The 17,511-nt window shown below is 47.4% G+C and overlaps 1 protein-coding gene and 1 non-coding gene across 6 annotated transcripts in view; one reads left to right on the forward strand and one right to left on the reverse strand.

Moving 5' to 3' along the window:
• The first annotated feature begins 2,309 nt into the window (after positions 1 to 2,309).
• Positions 2,310 to 17,511, forward strand: part of VWA3A (von Willebrand factor A domain containing 3A) — a 41,044-nt gene continuing 25,842 nt past the window's right edge. For 3 of the 5 annotated variants that reach the window (XR_010377676.1, XM_064478511.1, XM_064478514.1), the window contains exons 1-9: positions 2,310 to 2,407; positions 3,120 to 3,204; positions 5,794 to 5,881; positions 6,197 to 6,320; positions 10,358 to 10,482; positions 10,580 to 10,657; positions 12,326 to 12,380; positions 15,655 to 15,753; positions 17,208 to 17,314. Coding sequence is in view for 4 of the 5 variants with exons in the window: in XM_064478511.1 (XP_064334581.1) it covers positions 5,820 to 5,881; positions 6,197 to 6,320; positions 10,358 to 10,482; positions 10,580 to 10,657; positions 12,326 to 12,380; positions 15,655 to 15,753; positions 17,208 to 17,314 (650 nt within the window). In the remaining variant the exon portion in view is untranslated. The remainder of the gene's footprint in view (positions 2,408 to 3,119; positions 3,205 to 5,793; positions 5,882 to 6,196; positions 6,321 to 10,357; positions 10,483 to 10,579; positions 10,658 to 12,325; positions 12,381 to 15,654; positions 15,754 to 17,207; positions 17,315 to 17,511) is intronic. The other 2 variants (XM_064478512.1, XM_064478513.1) reach the window with 2 other exon arrangements.
• Positions 9,008 to 9,080, reverse strand: TRNAT-AGU (transfer RNA threonine (anticodon AGU)). Its single transcript has one exon. It is a non-coding gene; the product is annotated as a tRNA-Thr (tRNA).

Raw genomic sequence — 17,511 nt, forward strand, 5'->3', positions numbered from 1 at the left:
ATAAACTTATGGTTACCGGGGGAAAGGGGATGGGAAGGGATAAACTGGGAGTTCGAGATTTGCAGATAATGACCGGTATATATAAAATAGATAAACAACCTTATACTGTACAGCACAGGGAACTATATTCAAGATCTTGTAGTAGCTTATGGTGAAAAATAATATGAAAACGAATATATGTATACTCATGTATGACTAGAAGCATTGTGCTGTATGCCAGAAATTGACACAACATTGTAAACTGACTACAATTTTTAAAAATACAGTAGATAGATAGATAGATAGATAGATAGATAGATAGATAGATAGATGATAGATAGATAGATAGATAGATAGATAGATAGATAGATAGATAGATAGATAGATTGAGTGAGTGAGTAAAAATTTATTTCTCACAGTTCTGGAGGCTGGCAGGTTGACGTTGGGGTTCCAGCATGGTCAGGCCAGGGCCCTCTTCTGGGTGCAGCCTCCTCCTAGCCTCACATGGCACAAGGGGGCTAGGGAGGTCTGTTGGCCCTCTTTTATAAAGGCAGTAATCCCATTCATGAGGGCTCTGCCCTCATGACCTAATCAGCTTCTGAAGACCCCAACTCCTAATACCATCACCTTAGTGGTTAGATTTTCAACATGAATTTGGAGGAGACACAAACATTCAGACCATAGCAAAAATATTTGGGGTAATGGGAACAAGTTAGAGCTCTGAAATTAAAGACCAGAGGTAAGGTGACCCCAATCAAGTCCCAAGAACCTTAAGGTCAGAAAAAGAAATTCCTACTGTGCTCCAATTCCTTATATAGAGCCAGTCATGGGCTATATATGAGGAGAGCTGAGAAAGATGGTACCCGCACACAGCTTTCTTCTTGGTGGTCGTACAGCCTGAAAACCTTACTCTGTTTTATTTGTCTGGCACAAATACATCCAGAATATGTGTCATGTCAGCTCAAGTAGAAAAAAAGCAGTAATAATGAACTTTTCCATGTTGGATTTACTTCTTGTAAAATGTTGAAAACCCATGTATACAGGAACAAAGGAAGATGTGAGTTGTAAACTGTCTTGGGCCTTCATGTCCCCAAAAATGGTGCCTCCAAGCTAGCCAGGATTTCCAGGAAAGTGGGCACAAGGACCCTCACCTCTTGTTCACAGAGAGGCCGCGGGTTGGTTGCTCTCGGCCTCTTGTGACTCTTCCCTCTTCCTTACCTCCTTCCTTACCTCCTTCTGATCTTCCTTACCTCCTTCTGATCACTTCCTTACCTCCTTCTGATCTCCCTCCTCTCTTGCCTTGTTGGTGTTGACCAAATGCTGTGATTTACACACGCTACTCTCAACCCATGACTGTTCTGCCCACAGTGACTGGTGGCAGCTAAGCCCTTTCTGTTTTGAGGGGTTGTGTTGTTTCTACCTGGCCCATAGGACCCACTGCTGGAGTCAACATCTGAAGGGGTTCTCTACCATATGCTGACTACCACAAGTGGCTCATGTTCTAAAGTATAAAATTTAAGGTTCAGAAAGTGAAGACTGTGATTTGAGAAATGACCTAGATAAGAAAAACTAAGTGCAGATCCCTTAGCCACTACAAGCTGGTTGATGCTGAGTACATCACTTCATCTCTCCTTCCTCTGTCCTGAAGAAGGGGCTGGAAAGGTCCCCAACTGTGGATAAGGGCTGGTTACATCATAATCACTTGGGGCCATTGTTAAAGATTCATCTCCCTACACTTGGCCACAGTTCTGTATCAAACTCCCAGATGAGAGTGTATGTATGTTTTCATGGCACCTGGGCACCTGGGTTTGGGAACCCCTGCAGGAGACGATCCCCTGTGATGCTAAGCAGTCACTGAGCCTGCTGCCATATCAGTCAGGCTTGGGTGGGACTGGACCTGGTGGCGGGGAGGGACTGCCGGACCTCTCTCAGGGAGTGTGTTTGGGGGACCCCAGGGAATCTGAGGAGGAAGAGAAGGTTACCACCTTTCACACATGTTGCAGGTTCTCTCCTGTCTTTCTTGAGGTCCTACCACAGGAAGGCAGCAGGTACCAGGGCTCTACTGGTCTAAACCATAGTTTTCTGCTGACCCTGATGTTCTAATAATAGAAAAGAGATCCAAATCCCGCTCCCAGGCTTTTATGGGAGTGAAGAAAAGCAGAATTCCCAGGGAGAGGTTATGATCAACAACGAAGTGGTAATCTCTTCCCCGAGGGCGAGGAAGGTTTTTCCCCGTCCCTGCCTCAAGCTGCAGTGGTGCAGTCTGTTACCTTGGAGACCAGCTAACACTTCCCAACAGGGCAAGCGTCACTGTTGAGTTGCCTAGAGGAGCTTGCAGGAACTAGAAGTGGGAACCAGGAAAAAGCAGGGTCCTGGGATGACCAGGGGCCCTTCTTCCAAAGATGGAGAAATACATGGAGAAATGAAGGTGAGGCTGAATGTCACAAGGGTCGACAGGGTGGTAAGGGAGAAGGTGGGGGAGTCCCAGGCACTAAGCTGTGGACTGAGGGAGAAAGATTTAGGGAGCTGGGGTCTTAAGCATCTGCTCTCTACATACCAGGCATTGTGCTAGGTGCTGGGGGTACAACAGTAGACAAGGAAGAAATGGGGCTTCTCTGGAGAAGGACCATGACAGCTTGATATGAAACAGCCAGGGGGCAGCAATGGGAGGAAATGATTTCCTCCATGGAGGTTGAGGGACAGCAAATGGGATTCAGGAAAGACTTCCTGGGTTTTCTTGTCAAACAGACAGGGCAAAGGGCATTTGTAGAAGAAGATCCAACCTGAGCAAAGACAGGTATGAAATAGCAAGGTATGTGTAGGGTTACCAGGAGAAGGACGCAGGATGAGGTGCGAGGTGAGCTAGGAACAGACCCGGAAGGAATGAAAAGCCTTATGAAGTGTGGCTTGCTTGTCCATGGCACTGAGAGGCCATGGCAGCGTTCTAAACAGGTCGCAATATGAACAACTCTACATATCAGGAAAATCATTCTAGCAACAGATTGTGAAATGGGGCAAGGCTAGAGGTTAAAAATACAAACCCTGGGGGTGGATGTATCCTAGATATTTAGTAGAACCCTAGATCCAGTTGTTACCAAGCCAGGAAATTAGCTGAATGTTTTCTTTTATCCACTAATCAGGGCTACCTCTCTCCCTTTGACAAGATGCCGTCTCCTAAGGACCAGTTTGCATGTTCTCTCCCTCTCCTGTGACCAGTCTCCCAAGGTAACATAGCCCACCATTGTCTAAACTCTGGACCTGCCCTGAGTGCATTTATTCAACAAATGTTTTTTGAGCAGCTACTGTGTTCTAGGCACTGATTACACAAAATGTTCTAGCAGTGAACCTAAGTCCCTGACCTCATGGATCTTACTTCTAGCGGATTGATGGGTTGGGGGAAGAAGCAGGAGAGACAAATAATAAATAAGTAAATACACAGAGCATCAGAAGATGGAACGTGCTACAGAGAAAAACCAGGGTACTACCCGAGATGAGGTACTCAAAGAAGACCTGTCCAATAAGGCTTCATTTGAGCAGAGGCCTGAGGGTAAGGGCCGTGTGCTGGCTAGCTCTGCGTCCCCAGCGCCAGCTCTCTCTGTCGCCCAGCAGGCACTCTTTAAAGTGTGCGTGGAATGAATGGTTGCTGAAGTGTCAGGTGCTGAAGGGCTTAAAGATGAGGCAGCTTTTTCAAATGGTATTCTGCCTTCCCCTAGCACTTTGCATTCCACATGCTCGATTTCATTTGATCCTGTTGATGGTGGAATTGAAGGAGGCAGGGCAGTTATTATCCCCATGCCATTCCGCAGGTGAAGAAACCAAAGAGCCCGTGCTCTCTCTAGAACACTCATTGCTTTGTTAGTTTCACGCAGCCCAAACACTCCTGCTTCGGCCCAAGCAACTCACCCAGAATCCAATCGTGTGAGCCTCTGAATTCTTAAGTTGTTAATCACTCACTGAAAAGAGGGGACTGAGACATTGTAGGGCATCCAGTGCCCATGAGATATTTTATTTCAACGGTCTCTGCCACGAGAGTCTCCCAGCAAAGCATATCGAAGTTAAGCCAGTTGTTTTTTTGAGACATTACCACATTACCTTGGTGCTTCCCAGAAAAGAATGCACCTCTAAATAAAAGATTAAAGACCCCAAAGAGAAAGGCTATTTAATTTAATGGTTTCATAAGAACACACATTCTAATGTTCAAGCTGCAACTCCATCTGGAGTTTCTCACTTGCCGTGTTTTAGCCAATTTTATTTTTTATTGCGAGTAACAGAAACCTAAAGGAGGTAGCTTAAGCAAAAAAGGTAGGATTTGTGTTTTCAAATCTGAGGGGGTGTCAGGAGGCCAGTTAGGGTCTATCCCAGTCATCTAGGGCAGAGATGACAGTGGCCTAGACATGAGAAATGTCAGTGGAAACAGAGATAAGTGGAGAGATTTGAGAGACGTAAGATTAACAAGATTCGGTGACGGATTGGAAATGGGGAACGAGGTGTCAATAATTCCCAGGTTTCTGCCTCATAAAGGAGATGGATGGTGGCTCTTTACTATAAGCCCGGGGACAAGGAGAAGAGGATGGGTTGTGGGGAAAATGAATTCAGTCTTGCACATGTTGAGACTGAGGTGGAAACACCCAGTGTCCATGAACACACAGGGCTGGAGTCAGAGTGAGAGGTCTGGGCTCTTGACATACAGTTGGGAGTCACTGATGTACGGGTGACAGCTGAAGCCAAGGACAAGGGTAAGCTCGCCCAGGAACAGAGGAGAGAGTAAGAGAAGGAGCGTGCATGGTTCCGCCTTGAGGAACACCCGCTTAAAACGCTCAGGTAGAGGAGGAGGAGCCTGCAAAAGACACAGAGAAGGAGCAGGCAGAGGGAGGATGAAGCTGGAGAGAACAACCTCTCACTCCACTTTCCTCTGAAGATAGCCTTTCCCTGCTGCTGAATGTACGTGGTGGCCCCATGGTGCTTTATTCCGAATTCCCAGAGAGGACTGATTGGTCCGTCTTGTACAGTCTGCCACTGGTTCCACATGCTGCGAGGCGTAGGCTTCAGGGACACACCCCCTTGAGTGCAGGTGCAGCTCTCAAAGGAAAGAACTCAGCCTCTTCTCAGTATTTTTCCTACCCCCCTTCCCCTTCTCTAAATCCTTATGGTCACTTGCTGTCCTCTCTGCCCAGTCCAGCCTTCACCATACTCTGAACACGGCCGCCTCCTTTTCATCCTTCAAGAAGGTCTAAGCTCTGAAGACACCCTTACTGACCACCTTACCTATGCGAAGTAGATGCCTTTCCTGATTACTCTCTATCATATCATCCAGTTTACTTCCTCCACCGCACTTCCCACCAATTATAATTACTGGGTTTAATTTTTTAATATCAGTCTCCCTCTCTAGAATGTAAGCTCTGCGGGGACAAGGACAATGTCTAGCTCAGTGGTTCTCAACCAGGGATGATTGTGTGATGTCTAGAGACATCTTTGGCCATTACAACTTGGGGGAGGGGGCAGGGATGCTACTGGCATCTGATAGGCAGAGGCCAAGGGTGCTGCTGAGAATCCTTCAGTGCACAGGACAGCCTCACAACAAAGAGTTATCCTGTCCAAAATGTCACAAGTGCTGAAGCTGAGAAACCTTTGTTATCTTGTTCACCACTGTATCCTCAGCATTGAACACAAAGCCTGATACCCAGCAGGTGTCCAATAAGTATCTACTGAATGAATTAATTAAAGAAAAGTTGAGCTGAACAGAGATACCCTCCAAGGCTGTTATCTATATGCTGACCTCATCCTTTGCTTTTCTTTTATTTCTTGCCTCCCTAGGAAAACAAGCATTGGGCGTTTTTCTAATGGCTACACAAACTAGTCATGCCTTCCATGGCCAAGATAAAACATTTCTGGAAAATCGCTGGTAAGCATCTTCTCTGGTTTTTCAAAGGAAAACAACAACATTTTGTTCATGGGAGCTGAGAGGGGGGAGACACCTGCCTTGAAGTGAGGCTGGGGAAAATGGTCATGGCCTCATCTGATACCTGAGCACTTCAGTTTTCTAACCACCAGAACAATAGAATAAAATGTCTTATGAAACCGGAGTCCACATTTTATCAGGGTCTACAGGAAACCTTCCCAGTTACTGCACAGAAATAAAAACCTTTCTGGAGGCCCTGACAGTGTGGAGTCAATGTCTGGTGCTGGGACATTGATCTAATCTCGTTGTGTTTTGTAGCATGAGGAGGTACAACGACGGAGATCCGAAGAAGCAACTGAACCAGAAGAATATCAATGCACTTGGCCAAAATCTAGACGATGGACTACTAGTTACACACGTTAACCAGACACAGGACTTACTGGTAAAAACCCATACTACTTTGACTGAGTCTCAGTGCTTATAAATCATGGTCAGGAAAAGCACAATGTGTGTTAAACTCTGGGTATTTCTTTCTTCACATAGGATCTCAGGACTGAAAAAGATTAGTTAAGCATTCATCTCTAATCCCCTGCCTTTAGAAATGACTGAAGAATTTCTGTGCTGTTTAAGACCTTGTATAACCTTCTCGGCCATATCATTAAACATCAATAAACATTGAAGACTCTGTCCATGTTATCAAAGCATGACAACTAAGGAATTTAATTCCAAAATTCCCCTTCCTGAGATTTGTTTTTCTTGTAGGGTTCCCTAAAATCTAGATCCAAAAGTCAGCTTTAGGAAGTGCTGCTGAAGCAAGAGTTATGGCAGGGGAATTCACCTCTAGAATAACCAGAATAGAACTGTGGTTTTAGGCTGACCCTCCATGTGTCAGTGAGCTGTCTCCCTATGATGCTGCGTGGAATGTCTAGAACTCAGAATTCACTCTGCCGTAGAAACCATTGTCATCAGAGGTTGTCAGGTGCAAGCCTGGCCCATAGCCACCTGCCTATTCTACACCAGAGTTTAAAGATGATACCTTTGAAATAATAATCAGTCAAAAACAATACAGTTTTAATGCTGCCAATTAAACAATCAGGAAAATAGTCACGTTTTGTTTTCCTCAAGTATTAGCACTTATGGGAAGGCAAGTTTAATTAAAAGGAAATGAGGAAATGTCAATAGAGCCTTGAGATTCTGAAGGATTCTTTCAATGACTTTAGATGTTGATGCTATGAGTCTTTATTTCACCGATGTTCATATCGAATACATGACTTCCCAGGTGTACAAGGACCACTCTTACGTTTATCAGCCACAACCAGGGCCGCCTCTACTCACAAACCAATAGCGGGAAAGAGGGAAAGGATCCCCCCAACACAAAGATCTTACTATTCTGTACGTAAAGCACGCACTTCAGTATCTAATCAGTATGTTCTGCAGTCAAAAATCTATCATGTGTTTGAGATAGGTCTTCAGATTATCAGTAATACAAAATCCACATCCGAAAACATGACGGATCATTTCAAAGGCAAGTAAAATGGAAGAAAGGTGAATTAGAAGTCTGCCAAGCTCGGCGTTGTCAACCAGGGAGACCTGAGAGATGAGAAGAGTGACATCTAGTGTCCACAGGATGCAGCGCAGGGTTTCCCTAAGTGTGGGACGGGGCTACGATTATCCGGGGTGCTGTTGGAGGGCTGGACTTTAATCAGCGTAGAACCGTGCCCTTCACAAAGATAGTCAGAGTTTGGTGGTAATTTAAAGGCAATATAGTATTGTGGTTATGAGCGTGACCATCCCAGCTCTACCACTTACTAGCTGTGTGACTTTGGACAAATTACTTAATCCTCTATACTTCGGTTTCCTTGTCAGTTAAATGAGATTAATCTGCAGACTTAAATGAGTTAATATATGGAAAGTGCTTGACACAGAATAAGTGCTATTTAGGTGTTTGCTCTAATTATTAGTGGTTCTCACGCTTCTTTAACGCTTGCTAATTTCCTTTTGAAACAGAGGGTGAGCAGACCTCAGGCACAGAGCGTAAAGCATCCAGTACTATCTGGCTGGACTATGATGGCAGTGTTTTATTATCATTGTCCTTGTTTGCTTGTTACCTTCTCTTCATGACCAAGCCTGAGGGGGAACTAAGGGTCATTGTCAAGAACTGTTATGCAGCAACACTCAAGGCTGGGTTCTCTACCTTACACCCATTTTACAGGTGAAGAAAGGGACTCATGACTTGTCACACATCAGGAAGCTAGTAAGTGGAGAGCCAGGACTGCACTCCCTCCTTCCCGCCCATTCTTCCTCTGTCCTTTCCTCCTCCCATGTCCTCTATCCGATCTAATCCTGTCTAGTGCAGCTCAGTCATCTACAGCAGATGGTTTCAACCCCTTGACCACCACCTCACCCTGTCCAGTGATAGCCTGACAAACACAAGCCCAAGCAATACCCACTCGAGGTTCCAGCAGGTGCACTGGGGACAAGCAAAGCCATGGCTCTAGATGTGCACATTCCAGTCGTCAGATGCTGCAGGGCAGTTTCTCTCACTGTGGGTAATTTAAAGGCAATATAGTATTGTGATTTTGAGTATGATGTGGTTATGAGCGTGACCATCCCAACTCTGCCACTTAATAGCTATGTGACTTTGGACAAATTGTTTAATTCTCTATATTTCGAATTACTTAATTTTCTCACTGTGGGACTGAGCTGGCCTCCTTACAATGCCGTTCCACACCCTCAGCCAGTCACGGCCAACTCCGGCAACAGTTAAGACCCACCAACATCACATGAACAGTGATGGCTGTGCTGGAAGCTCCTGCAGAACCCCTGCCTGACCTGGGCCTTGCACACCTTTCCAGTCTCCTCTCACATCATACCTACCCTGTATTCCCTATGCTCCCACCACAGTGGCCCCCTCTCTCTTCTTCCAACACTCTGCCCCTGCCCCTGTGCACTCCTCTGCCTGGACTGTGTGTTCCCAGCTATGCCCGGGGCTGGCTCCTTCTACACCTTCAGATCTCGGCTCAGAGGGGCCTTCTCTGACCCCCACCTCAGCTAAAGTGACCTGCCCATCTCCACTCTCATCACTTTCTATCACATTCCTCTGCTCCACTTTCTTCTTCTTTTTTTTGGTGGAGGCACTGGGGATTGAACCCAGGACCTCATGTATACTAGGCATGCACTCTACCACTGAGCTATACCTTCCCCCCTCCACTTTCTTAATAGAATTGTTCCTTTCTGAAATCATGTACATTGATTTTTCTGTTTTCTTTACTGACCGTCTACCCACACTAGAGTGTAAGCTCCAAGAAGGCCAGAACATTTCTATCTTGTTCATACTGTAGCCCTGGCAGGTCCTGTGCTAGTTCACAGCAGAGCTCAGAACAAGGCGAAGTGAGCTCAGCACCTCAGGTCAGCTCCCTCCACCTTCTGGCTCCTGGAATGTATCACCAATGGTGAATGCTTGCCATGAACGACTCTGCTCCGCCACCAAGGCCACCACCCACATCCTGAGCTTAGCACTATGTAAGTGACACTCGCATCACTAGGCAGAAGCAAGGGGGCTTGTCCATTTCATGGCCAGACTCCTGTGGTGGCTAGGAAATGCTTTTGCTGAAATGTTTACCCGCTGCTCCTGTTTCTGGAATGGGCAGGAAAACCCATTCCTTCTTCCATCTGCCAACAAATGTTTGACTGATAGGGAGGCAGAACTCGCGCACCTGAATGGATACAGAGAGTGCAGACTTGGAAATAAACCAAAAAAAAAAAAAAATGACACAAATGAGAACAGAGGCATTTATAATGTGCTTGCTATGGCAAGAGGTCAGCCACCATCACCTGGGTTTGGCAGAGAGTCAAAGGCAGGCAGGGGAGCAGGAAGGCTTTATAGTGAAAAACAAGAAGGCTCTGGGTGTGCCCTGAATGAGGTTGTTGGCCTCCAGAAGCTGGAGGCGGGCTAACTGGAAGCCAGGCATCTCATGTGACTGGTTTGGGGGCACATGTGGCTTTCTCTGGTGGGTCCTGAGCTGAAAGGGGGATGAAAAGTAGGAAAGCTGGCAGTCACTGGCCAGAGTCTTGACTCTTCTGGTCCAGTTGTTGCAGTGGTTATGGTTTGGCTTCGTGGACTGGTCACTACAGAAGGTGTGTGTCAGTTTTACTGTCACATAGGATCTAGCCATTGTGTGTTTGTATATTCAGTCTCTCACAAGGCAGGATGTGAAGAGTGATCCTTGAATCATCTAGACACACGCTGAGGGCGAGGTGAGGGATGGGAACCAGTATTTCAGGGGCAGCTGGCCCAGAGCACAGGCACCCGCATTGGTCTGTTCCCCCAGCAAGGTGAGTTCTTGAACAGACTGCTCTCAGGTAGGACCCATCAGGGCTGACAACCCTTGGGGATCCATGAGGAGGGAACCAAAAGCACCCTCCACCTTGCCCTCTCTTTCCACTGTTTTCTGTTTGACTCTCACTTTGGTCTCGCAGAGGCTGCAGGGAGATGAGACCCAGCCTTCAGCCTGCGAAGACTCGGAAGATTGGCTTTCAACACACAGTTTAAAGTCTGAGAAACTCACCTTGGCTGATCTGATGAGCCAGGGGACAGCTGTGCTGTAAGTCCGAAGCCACTCCCCTCTCCCCCAAGCCTGCAAGACACACCCAGTCCCCCCTGAGCCCAAGAGACCCTTTCATAGGACGTTGCTTCTTCAGGGAGGAGGGCAGCAAGGTCATGAGGAAAATGCACTTCTCCACCTCGACCATCCACCGGTTCGAATCCAAGCTTTCTGAGTGAGTATGTTCCTCAGCATCCCCCCAGCAACCCAGACCTCAGTAATTACCTCATGTCAGCAGTCTGAAAGTGGCTTTGTTCAAACGACAGTTTCAGCGGGACTTTGGGCCGGCCTCTTCCCACCTCTAGCCCCAGTCCCCTCTTTCCTCAAACAAAGAAGTCAGACCATATCAGGTTTTCTCAGCCTTTTAAAATCCATGGTTCCTTTGGATGAACCCATAAAACCTCGCGGCCACATTTGATGTGTAATGGTTAAGAGTGATCACTTGCGATGACAGATCGGTTGGGTTCATACTTCTGCAGATGTATATCAAAAATATTCAGGCTCCCCCAGCTTCCACCCTGGAATTTGACAGTACTGCCCCCAGTGTAGCAATCAATTGGCCATGATTACTGCTTGTCTGAGGTTTCTTAAAAGGTTATAATCATAATTAATAGCCAACACTTACGCATGTGTCAGAAATTCTGCTAAGGGCTGCACACATTATTTTATTTAATCCTCACAACAATTCAAAATACACTGTCACTCTCAGGCCAGTTAACCAGAAGTCAATTGCTAAATGATGAATTTGCCAAATTTATCAAAACATTTCCATTGTAATTTTTATAGCAAACTTTATTGGGTTGGAAGTTTAAACAGATTTTTAAAGAAGCCTGCAACATTTTGGTTGATTGGTTTTCATTGTGAATCCAGCGTTTTAAGGAATGCTCAGATCTATTCAGTTAATCGGTCTTTTAGCAAATTGATTTTCAGAGAATTAGCTTTCAGTAAACCAACTTTTGGCAAATTGACTTGGATAGAGTCCTATTATCTCCTTGTTGGAGAGGATGTGACTGGGGCTGACAGGGTTTACCACACCTGTCCAAGGTCTTACAGCCCTTAAAGGGCAGAGCCAGATCTCAAAGACAAGCATGTTCCATCCTGGAGCTCACGCCCTTACCTGCATCCACACTCCTGCGTGCCTGATCCCTCTGCCCACTGCCCATCATATCCAAAGCCCTTCCTTGCCCTTTTCTGGCTTCCAAATCCCACCTGCCCTCCATGAGGGCAATTCAGTTAAATCCATGTGACTGGGTCCTTACCATAAGCATTTGGTACAGGCTGGTCTCCAAACAGCCCCTTGGAATGGTTTGCAAGAAGAGTTTTCAATAAGGGAAGCTCAAATACTTCCCCTGGCCACTTACTTTTCAAAAGCAGTTTTGTTCATCACTCCATTGATGAACTGCTGCAGAACTGTCACTTGTGCACTAATGGCCATGTCCAGGTGCCTAGGAAGTCTCGTCTGAGAAGACACAGATTCGAGAAGAGCAAGGGTGTTCTTCCGCCTTCCTCATGAGACTCCCCATCCTCACAGACTGATCCTCCCTCAAAGCCCGCCCTCAGTTCCTCCAAACCACAGCCATTTATAACGCATACCACATCACCAAGTGCACCATCCACGCACTCGACCCCTTTCGCCATCCCCTCCAGCCTTTACCCCTGGCAAACAAATACCTTCAGCTTTCTCTTCGCTAGATTTTGCCTTATATTCTCCCAATGCCTTAGGCACATTAAAAGGTGGCGGGGGGGAGATCCCATGTGAACTTTCCTTCCACGTATGTCTAAGTAGCTGTTGCTCAGTAACAAAGCTGACCTTGGGTGACAAGTCTTTCTGGTGTTTTGACAGAGCTATTGAAGTCTATCAACAGAGGATTCAGTGGCTCACAGAAAACAGCAAGAAGGTAATAGACATCGATTTCATTCTTTGCCCCTGCTCAACCATTCCCTCTGTACTGGTTAGAACCCTTTTAGTTGCAAATGATAGACCTCCAATTTACATTAGCTAAACTAAAAAAAAGGAATTTCTAGATCAACATAAGTGAAAAACCCAAACACAGCTGTACCCAGTGGCTCAAATGATGTCATTCTTTGTGTCCAGGCTCTGCTTTCCTCTGGGTTGGTTTTATCTTTGGGAAGGTTCTCCCTGATCTTGGGAAATTGGTCACCAGCAGCTCTAAACTTACATGTCACCAGCTAAAGTGACATGTCAAGGAGGACCTCACCTTCCTTTCCCAGTACACCCCACCAAGTCCTAGGGTTGACTCTTGTTGGGCCAATTTAGACCAGTCACCATAGCCAAGGGGATGAGATATACTAACCCATGAGTCCTGGAACTAGTGCTCACTCCTGGGGAAAGACAGGGTCGGGGAGGCTGGGTGAGCAGCCCCCAAACCTCAGGGACTGTGAAAGGGAGACAGATAAGCCAGAGTGCTGTGACCAGGAGAGGAAACAGATCCTGGGTGAGAACAGCAAAGTTCCCCTAGACCATTTCACTTCAGATCCTTAATGAAATTTATGACTAAGGTTGATCATCTGCACATAACTTTTCTTGAAAGTTTGATTAAATGTTTTCCTCAGACCCAAAGGGCAGATCATGGGCAAATGAACCTTTCTGTTGCTTTCTTATTTGTTTTAGCCTCTCTTCTCCCAAACTGGTGCTTTTCTGGCCTGCCATTTGCTTGCACCTTAGGCAATCCTCAGTTTTTGTTTTAAAGCCTGGGACAGACAGATGTGCTGAAATTCATGCTCCCCACCCCCGGCTCCCAACCCCCACCTCTGCACAAGACCAGTGAGTGACAATGCAGAGCTAAGGCTGGCTGTCTGGGCTGAGTCCACAGTGCAGTCTACATCTCAGATTCACCTGCCTAGGCTGGTCTCCAGCTGTGGCACGCCCCCTCTGTTTGCACATGGTGACACAGGCAGAGACACTGCAGAGGGATGAAATCCTCACGTACTCCACAAACACCTGCTCAGGGAATGTTGCTCTCACCCGCCAGCCCCCATCACACCTGTCCTGGCACTTTTGACAAAGGGGACAGGGATGCTGGTTGAGCTCTTCTCCCCCTCTACGGCTTTCTTGTTTTCTAGTGGAGGTACTGGGAATTGAACCCAGGACCTCATGCATGCTAAGCATGCACTGTACCACTGAGCTGTAACCCCCCCCCATTTCTGATGGAGTTAGAGGAGCCATGAAACAAGCCCAGACTGGACTCCAGGGAAGCTATCACTGTAAATCAACTCATGAGTCCTCTGGGTGCTGAGGCACTGGGGTGATTCATAGTCCACCGCTGGGCCCAGTTCCCAACTTGCTGTCAGCAAGGCCATGGCCAAGGGCCTACTTCTCTGGATGTCTGTTTCCATATCTGCAGAGGATGAAAGCAAGGGTTACAAACTGATGGAACACAGGCAAATCTGGCCCTACAAGCATGTTTCTCTTGGCCCCTGTAGTATAATATTTTTTGAAATTAGTTACCAAGATTAAAAAATCCTAATATTTCACTATTATGTCTGCTTTCAGTCTTCTCTTGAACCATTGGGGCTATCTGGCATCACCGAGCTCCAACTCCCCCTACGTACTTTTCCAGTTATTTCTATGGGATAAATGTCTGAATCTCAATAGCGAGGTTTAAGGAAATGCATGTTTTCAATTATAAAAGCTCTCAAGTCAGCTTTCTCAAATTTTAAAAAGAATAAAACTGGCCCCAAATTTGAACTCCTTCTGGCCCCTGAAAATTGGCAACGTCCTGGGAAACGTCATACTTCATTTGGGTCGTGAGTTCAACAAATAATGACTGGCTTATCACAACATGTCAGGCACTCTTCCAGGATTGGGGGTGCAGACATGACCGGTACAAAGGGCCCGCCTTCGAGGAGCTTAGAGTCCAGTGGGGGAGGACAGACAATAAATTAATAAATCATATACAAGGTCGGTTAGGAATGGCGTTATAAAGAAGAAGAGTGGGGTGAGGGAACAGAGAGTGAGATGGAAGGAGGGCTAATTAAATAGAACGGCCTAGGAGGAGACGTCAGGTGAAGGAAGTGAGGGAGTGAGCCATGTAGAGATCTGGGGGAGAATGTCCCAGGTAGAGGAAACAGCAAATTCAAAGACCCTGAGACAGGAACAAGCTTGGCACATTGCAGAAGCAGCAAGCAGACCTGTGTAGCAAGCCCGGGGCAAGCAGTGGAAGAGGGGAGGCTACAGGCAGGCACAGAGCAGGGAGACCTTGCCGAGCTCAGATTTTATGTGACAGCTTTAAGCAGGGGAGTGACATGATCTGACTTACGTTTCAAATTAGTAACTCTGGATGCTTCATCGGCTGACCGTAGAGAACAAAGGCTGGGAGACAACGATGGTATCTTACACTCGAGCGCTGGGTCAGAAATGAGATGAGAACTGATGGATTCAGAGCCTGGTCTGAAGGCAGAGCCAGGAGGACTTGCTGATGATGGACTGGATAGGTTTGGGGCCAGAGTGCCTGGGTGAATGGTAAATGCCATTTACCGAGGTGGGGAAGACTGAACAAGGAGCAGGTTTGAGGAGGAGCACTAACTTAGGTTTCCAACAAAGAAGGATTTAAGGCAAAAAGCATCAAATGGAGACCTACTGCCCTCGAGAACTATCAGTTTCGTATGAATGAAAATTCCAGTTCACAATGCAGCTATAAAGGGGATGAAGTGTATGTGCTGAATCAAACAGCATAGGCATGCAGATAGCATTAGCTGTTAGAAACATAATTAGAAACTCACAGACGTACCCCTGCAGCCGGAGAACTCAACACATCTGCCTTCGTTTGGTAGAATAGGCAGAAAATAAATAAGGATATAGAGAAATGAAATAAGATACGCTGATGTAATTAGACGCCAGACTTTGTAACTTTCAAAGGCGGCTTTTCTAGTCTCTGAATTTTCTTTAATAAGCATGTATTACTTTATAAGGATGGATAGTAAATATTAAGGGGGAAAATATTAAATAGGCTGCCACAAATAGGAGCAGATAGCGCCCAGAGCTAAAGTCGGGACGCTGGGTTTTGCTCCTTCTTCTGTAAAATGAGTCTTCCTTCTGCGGCTTCATGTTGAGGCCGAGGAGCACTTGTGTGTTTCGCAGAGCTGTCAGTGAAAGGTCTGCAGGGGCACAGAGCTGTGCTGGTGGTTCCTGCACGCCCTCTCTGGTTTCAGGCTTTCGGCCTCATCAAGGGGACCAGAGTCGGCATCCTCACTGATGTGTCAGCCGTCAGCAGTGGCCCTCAGAAAGAGGAGTTCCAAAATGACCTCCTGGTAAGTCTCTCTGGCACAGAGAAGTGCCTGGATCCACCCCCACCCCCAGCCCACCCTCCCCTTTGTGAGCTGGCTAACTGCCTTTGTTTATAGCAAAACGGAGTGTTTTACAAAGAACAGTTCACACTTAATTAGCACCTACAGTTAAGAAAAATACATTGAGTTCTGCGAAACCCAGCCTCACAGGCATTCTCAGTTGCAGTGTGAGCTTCCAGTAGTTTCAGCACGGCACTCGCTACTAATTTGACTTTGTCTTGAGAGCCAGGGTTCCCTGGAAGGAGGGCGTGGGTACAGTATCAGCTGGACTGACTCCAGCATGCACAGCAGGGCTTGCCAGCCTTTTCCGAATGGAGGAGAGGAGGGAAGCGATTCTGGTTTCTTTGGCATGTCCGTAACTGAGAAGCTAAGAACTCTAGGGTCAAATCCCAGGCACCTCTACCACTTCCGGGCTATGTGACCCTGTTACTTAATCTCTCTGTGCCTCAGTTACCTCATCTGTACAATGGGGATGATAGCAGGAGCCATCGCACAGGGCCGCCAGAGACAAAAGGAGTTCATGCAAATTAAGTGCTCAGTACAAAGTCTGGCATCAAACAAAGCCTCTGGGGAGTAATGAGGAGGATCTGCTTTCTCAGAGGAGCCTCGAGAGCTTTGGGTGGGACCTTCACAGCAACAGTAGTTCCAAGGACCCTTTAGAGGGATCAACATGGGCCAGTTTCCAGACTTGGTCCCTGTCCCTGGTCTCAGCAGGTGTCGGGGGACAGGTGTCAGTGCAGGCTCCCCTTCATGACAAGTCCCTGTAGCCCAGTTTCCAAAGATCCCCAAGGTGGACTGGTCCAGTATTAGCCAGGGCAAGGCTCATGTTGGTGGCATGAAGGTGAAATTTCTAGCTGGCCAGGAAAACAAGGGAGGAGTTATCTTCCTGTTGAACATTCATCAGGCTGAGCTTGAGAGCATGGGACAGGCTGGCGCTGCACCCATTGCTCCATCCCCAACTCAGAAGGGAAACCACTGCCCCCGACGTCCGTCCTCCTCCCTGGGGGCCACAGTTAAGTGTCAAGTCCCAACCAGAGCACCCGCTGAGATAGGTGCCCATCCCACCCACATCCATGACCCAAGTGGGTGGCAGCCCTCAGGAGCTGCTCCAGAAGAGAATGTGGGCCTGCAGCCAATGAGGGCACAGCTCTCCCAGACAGGACAGCCCATGACCCGCCCCCACCACACACAGCCAGGGACAGGCTTTGGACAGGCCACTAGGGCATTCCTCCCATGCCCCGTGAGACCCCAAGGGCAGCAAGCAGGTGTCAACTTGGGGCCACTAAGCCAAGCCTCAAGTGACCCTGTTTCAGCACAATTCACATCCCAGCCCAGAGGGACCAGCCACACCTCAGCTGGGAAGCCAGGCTCCACGTGGTCCTGGCTCTGGGAGCCAGTGACGTCCTTCTGTCCACCAGAGCCTCATTGATGAGCAGCTGAGCCACAAGGAGAAGCTGTACGTCCTGTCCTTTGGCACCACCACCAGCGCCCTCTGGCCTGACCCCATGGACGTCAGCACCTCTACGTGAGTGACTGCCCAGCCTTGGCCCTGGTGTTTCCCCATTTTCCTCTGTACTTCACAAGTATTTAATATTTGTTGCTGACACATAGAATAGGATCATTATGCCCATTTTGCAGATGAGGAAACTGGGACTCAGACAAGGGAACATGCCTGAAATGGCAGAGTCAGGACTGGATTCCCAAGCCCAGAGCAGATTCCAG

The sequence above is a fragment of the Camelus dromedarius genome, chromosome 24 (genome assembly GCF_036321535.1).
Source record: "Camelus dromedarius isolate mCamDro1 chromosome 24, mCamDro1.pat, whole genome shotgun sequence".
Lineage (NCBI taxonomy): Eukaryota > Metazoa > Chordata > Mammalia > Artiodactyla > Camelidae > Camelus > Camelus dromedarius.